The 5,116-nt window shown below is 54.1% G+C and overlaps 1 protein-coding gene across 3 annotated transcripts; it reads right to left on the reverse strand.

Moving 5' to 3' along the window:
* Positions 1–308: 308 nt before the first annotated feature.
* Dpep3 (dipeptidase 3) lies at positions 309–5,008 on the reverse strand. 3 transcript variants are annotated; one of them, XM_010612287.1, is made up of 11 exons: positions 4,844–5,008; positions 4,254–4,594; positions 3,701–3,827; positions 3,096–3,225; positions 2,860–3,001; positions 2,533–2,602; positions 2,251–2,427; positions 1,872–1,956; positions 1,309–1,384; positions 741–876; positions 309–632 (listed from the first exon to the last, which is right to left on the reverse strand). In XM_010612287.1, exons 2-11 carry the CDS (start codon positions 4,547–4,549, stop codon positions 411–413), a joined length of 1,461 nt encoding a protein of 486 aa, XP_010610589.1. In that variant the 5' UTR covers positions 4,550–4,594; positions 4,844–5,008; the 3' UTR covers positions 309–410. The 3 variants fall into 3 exon arrangements, with proteins under 3 accessions (XP_010610589.1, XP_010610590.1, XP_019061286.1); XM_010612288.1 differs by having other exon boundaries at positions 4,299–4,594; positions 4,844–5,007; XM_019205741.1 differs by lacking the exons at positions 3,701–3,827; positions 4,254–4,594; positions 4,844–5,008 and adding an exon at positions 3,510–3,514.
* Between the last annotated feature and the right edge of the window lie 108 nt (positions 5,009–5,116).

The raw sequence follows: 5,116 nt of genomic DNA on the forward strand, positions 1-5,116 counted from the left end.
AAAAAAAAAAAAAAAAAAAAAAAAGTAAAAGCCCAGTTTGGGCAAAGAAGATCAGGAAGAGGAATAAGAGGAAAATTAGAAGGTGGAAGGGAAGGAATAGTAAGGGAGGAGGAAGAGGGAAAAGAGAGGTTGTGGAGGAGGATGGGGAGAAGAAGCAGCAGAAGAGAATCTGATGAGCTGCCTCTGCCCTTCCTGAGTGCCAAGCTAGAGGTGAGTAGCTGGGGCTGGGCCACAAGACCCCTCACCAAACAAGAACTCAACTGACCCAGCTTCCACCATGAAAGAGGAAGGACACTCACACTTGGCTCCATGTCTCAAATATTTATTCTCACCGTATGCTGGGGCCTGGGCCAACAGAAGGGGGACTTTGTGAAACTTTGCCATGGTGGCCACTTTGGGGACTGACCAGGTCACCAGAAACAAAGGATGAGGAGCGTGGCAGCAGCCAGGGGGCCTGGAACAGCACATGGGGAGCTTTTTGAGGGGCTCCTGAAGACCTGATTGGTTGGTTGGGTCACCCCCTGGGGTTTATTCTGAGGCAGAGGCAGGAGGTGGGAGTGGCAGGACTTCCTAGGCTGCCTGTCTGGAAACTCAGCTTCCACAGGGTTCAGGCCACTGCTTTCCTCTCTCACCTGTGTGTGTGGGGGGGTGGGAGGCAGCAGTCAGATGTCCCTCCAGCAACCTTCCCTACTGCTCAAACCACTGAAGCAACCATCCTTTTGCTGCCCAGCCCAGCGTACCTGCTCCACTCGCCTGAAGACCCGCAGCAGGTTTCCTCGAAGCACACCATGAAGCTCTTCCTCACTCCAGCCCCGACTCAGCAGCTCCTCTATCAGCACGGGGTATGTGGACACATCCTCCAGCCCCTCAGGGAACCTGTGTGACCACCCATTGGCTTGGCCCCGATCCTGGTCTAGGATCTGCTGTCCCTGTAGCCCCAGACTAAAACTGAAGGCCAAGTGCTTCTGGTTAGGGGATGGGACTTTAGAAATGCCTTGAGGACTGGGCTTCTGTATGTAGCACTGGCAGCTGAGCAGATGGTCAGCCCACAGCAGATGTCTGATGGGCTGGGAATGGGGCCTAAGCTTGGCTCCCTGCGGAGGGGAATATTTAGCAAGTGTGATCACTTGGCTCTACTAGGCCACACAAAGGATAGGAAGAGCCTTGGAAATAGGCCCTTGGAGTGGGGAGATGTCAGGTGGGCTGTGGTCAAGGCCTGAAAGATGGGAGGACCTCAGGATGAAGATCTAAGACTAAAGGACTCTCTGCTGTAACCCAGCCCAAGACATGTCCAGGGAAAGCACTCACCGGCCAGATGCGTCATAATTTCCACCAATGCCAATGAACTCTGATCCGATGACTGCTCTGATGTGGTCAAAGTGATCTAGAAGATAGAAGTTAGTTGTGGGTAGCAAGCACAAGGCTGTAGTTAGAGCCTGGGGCCTGGAGTTAGGCCCTGGTTTGAGGAAGCTCAGCTCTGGCCAATTTCCCTGCCCATAGGACTCCAGGCCATGGCAGCTGCCACAGAGCTCATGACCAGACACAAATCCTGAAATGGTTACAGCTCTGGGCCTAAAGAGGACCTCAGAGCCACCTCTTTGAAACTTTTCCTGCCTCTGAGTTCTGCCTGTCCTGACCAGAGGTATGGAGGACGACAAGTCATTTTGGACTGATAGCGAGAATGAGAGTCAGAGGTAGAGGTATCAAACTCACCAGTACCTACTGTGGCCTGAGACCTGGGTGGCATTGGAGAGCTGGGTTGGTGGGAGGTGTGCTACTGCCCAACATGCACTAGGCTGCTGGGGCTCTCCTGAAGGCCTGGCAGCCTCAGCCCAAGCCAGAGCTGCACAGAGAGCTGAGGTGGGGCTTACCTGCCACAGTGGACACGTTAGCAAACAGGTTGCAGTGTAGTACCCCCATGGCCAGAGTCACCATCACGATGCCACCATTCTTCTTCTACAAGAATAGACAAAAGGATACTCAGCTTAGCCCCTCTGGCCTGATGGTGTCCCTCCCATGTTGTGGATGACACTCTGTCCTGGTTTCAGGGGTTGGAAGAGGCTTCTTTTGGATTTGTGGGGCTCTGGGTAAAACTGATTTGGCCATAAGTATCAGAGGTGGAGGAGGATTGGCCAGCCTTGGGCCCAAGGGTGTGTGAGTCGTATGGCAATGACTTTTTGTGTTCAGGCTCAAGACTCTTGAGATGAAGCAGGCCTAGTTCTAGGTATGAGGGCTGGGGTGGGCACTTACCAGAAGCCACAGGATATCATCAGGAACATTCAGGTAAGTGTCACACACACCCCTGGCAGCTGAGTGGGAGAAGATCACAGGAGCCCGAGACACATTCAGGGTCTGCTTCACTAAGTTGTCCGAGGCATGGGACAAATCTATCATTAAGCCTAGGCGGTTCATTTCCTGTACCACTTTCTGTAGGGACAATTGATATTTGGGAGAAAGGGGATGTCAGGACACACACAAAAGTGTGCACATTATCTGTAGGGAACAAGTGGGGTACAGAACAGGAGTCCTCACCTCGCCAAAGCTTGTCAATCCACTGACATTGGTGTAGGAATCATATATTAATTTGGTGGAACTCTCTGCCCTGCAGGACAGCCAGAGAGGTACAATTAGTCACATCTTGGTCATCAGAGCCTAGGAAGCTCTGTCTATCCATCCATTGCACCTCCAGAACAAGTGAGGACCAAGGGCCAGCAACTTTCTGGGAGTGTAAAAGACCAGCTGGGAGCCCATTCCCTCTGTGGACAGCTTTATCCTCACTTCTGGTCAGGCCCATCCCAGAGGTGGAGCAGTTTCCCTACCATGCTGCCTTCATTTTCCCCCAGCAGGCACTGTGCTCACCAGGGTGTGCTGCAGATGAAGGTGAGAGCCAAGTAGCGCACTCCCAGCAGATAGAAACTGCGCAGGACAGAGAGGCTGCTGTCTAGTGAGTGACCACCCTCCACACCAATGAGGCAAGCCAGCTTTTGAGTGCTATTCAGACCTAAAACGTGGTGCAGAGTGCAGTTTCAGAATGCAGGGACAGAACCACTGCAGTGAGTTCAGACTACTGCCCCCTGCCCCCATTTGCCATCCACCTTCAGCTGAGGTCACCAGCTCCAGCTCAGAATAGGAGGCACACATGCGGCGGATGAGGTCGATCTGCTCCAGGGTGAGGCGCACAGCATCCTGGTCTTGGGTGTTGCATGGGACAGAGGCCGACCAAAACTACGGGTAGTTCATGGGGTCCAGAATGAGGCCAAGGTGGTCTCCAACCCCTTAGGCCTTCCAATCCAGCCTCAGCGCCTACAACAAGGCACTGCATGATCCCATCATCCCTTGATGACTATTTAGCTTGCTGCCAAACTGTAGACTCAGGACTTATCATAGACTGCTGTTTGTCTGTGTGCCATGGGAATTCCCCAGGCCTGATACCACATCCTCTGTGGTTCTAGCGACTTCCACACTCACCACTGTTTTTCTGGTAACTTCCTTACTTGTCTCCACTGAACCTGGGCACCCATGCAGCTCACCTGTCTTGCCCTCCAAGGCCCCTAACACCCAACACCTACATGATGCTCCCCAACTACCTCTATGATGGCACCCTGCATGCCTATGTACCCAGTCACCCAGAGGATGGCCTAGCCAGCTTCTGAGGCCCCAACATTCCCCAGCATCCATTATGGCACTGTGTATCTGGTACCTGGGCACCCACGAGGCCATCCCTAAACCTGTCCAGGCTGGTCTGGCTGTGGCTGAAATTGCGCAGATTCACATCCTGCAGCCTATTCTGGAAACGCTGCTTCAGGACCCGAGGCAGGTTGTTGTGGCTGAGGGTGTCAAGAAGAGATTAGAGTAGGGATATAGCCTCCACATCAGACAGGACAGGCAGCATGCCTATGTCTACCCACCTCTCCCACCCACCAGGGCTATTGTCATACACAACAGGAGGAGTTGGGGTGGTGTTCATCAGCAATGGGGTGACTGTGGAAGGGCACCCATGGGTGATGGAGGACAGAGGGCATCCAAGGTTGCTGTGAAGAGGACTCCTCACAGGCTCCACAAACTCAGAACCTTCCCTGGGCCAGTGTGGTGGCACAAGCATGTAATCCCAGCTCTGAGGAAGCTGAGGCAGGAGGACCCCTGTGAGTTTGAGGCCAGCCTGGGCTAAATAGTGACTTCAAGGCCAGTCTGAACTACATAGCGAGTCCTTGTCTCAAAAAAACCAAAGCAAAGCAAAACAAAGCAAAACAAACCTTCCCTGCCCAGGAGCAAGGACATCCCCCTCCACAGCAACGCACCCGTCCACTAGCGGGAAGTCACGCATCAAGTCCCTCGCACGACCTTGTAGGCCATGTGTGGTTGGAGAGACAGGAGTGCCTCCAGTGGTGGGAGCACTGGGGGTGCCAAACGAAGTCTGGGTGCTGGAGGTGTCCCGCGAGGTCTGGGTGCGGACTACCGGCTGCAGCAGCAGGAGTAGGAGGAGGTAAAGCGGACACAGTAGAGGACGCAGGCAGAGCACACGGAGACCATTGAGGGCTGCGGGCTTCATGTTACCCAGGACGTGGAGGCAGGCAGGGGTGACGGTCACAAGAGCCTGAAAGGGAAGGCAAGGGCACGGGGTGATGATCGGCTCCCTACTGTCGATTCAGGGGACCTAGGGCACCGCCTGGTTTAAAAAGTTTTTCAGTTGCGCCTCTGCTTCACTCGTGATGGGATCCTCCACGCCGCTCAGCGTAACCTCCAGGGGGCACCACGCCCCTTCAGTCTTCAACTAGGAGAGCACCCCCCATCGGCCTGGCGGTGTCAGTGGTGGACTCCCTCGGGCCCTTCGCCTTGCACACACCTCTGCCCCTGGCTTCCTTCGTGTGCCACAACAGGAGGAGGCAGCCAGTCCGGTAGGGGTAGGGATTCAAGAATCTTCCTGGTCTCGTGCACTAGCTAGGCCCTCGTGGGGTTTAGCTGCCCGGATGTGCCCTGCCCCCAAACGATAAATAATCCATTAAATCCAAAACTTTGACTTGCAAGAGTGGGCGCTCTCTCTCTCTCTCTCTCTCTCTCTCTCTCTGTCTCTCTTTCTCTCTCTCCCCTTTTATATGTATGTGTGTGTGTGTATATA

This window comes from Fukomys damarensis, unplaced genomic scaffold, assembly GCF_012274545.1.
Source record: "Fukomys damarensis isolate Sample0158 unplaced genomic scaffold, DMR_v1.0_HiC HiC_scaffold_32, whole genome shotgun sequence".
Lineage (NCBI taxonomy): Eukaryota > Metazoa > Chordata > Mammalia > Rodentia > Bathyergidae > Fukomys > Fukomys damarensis.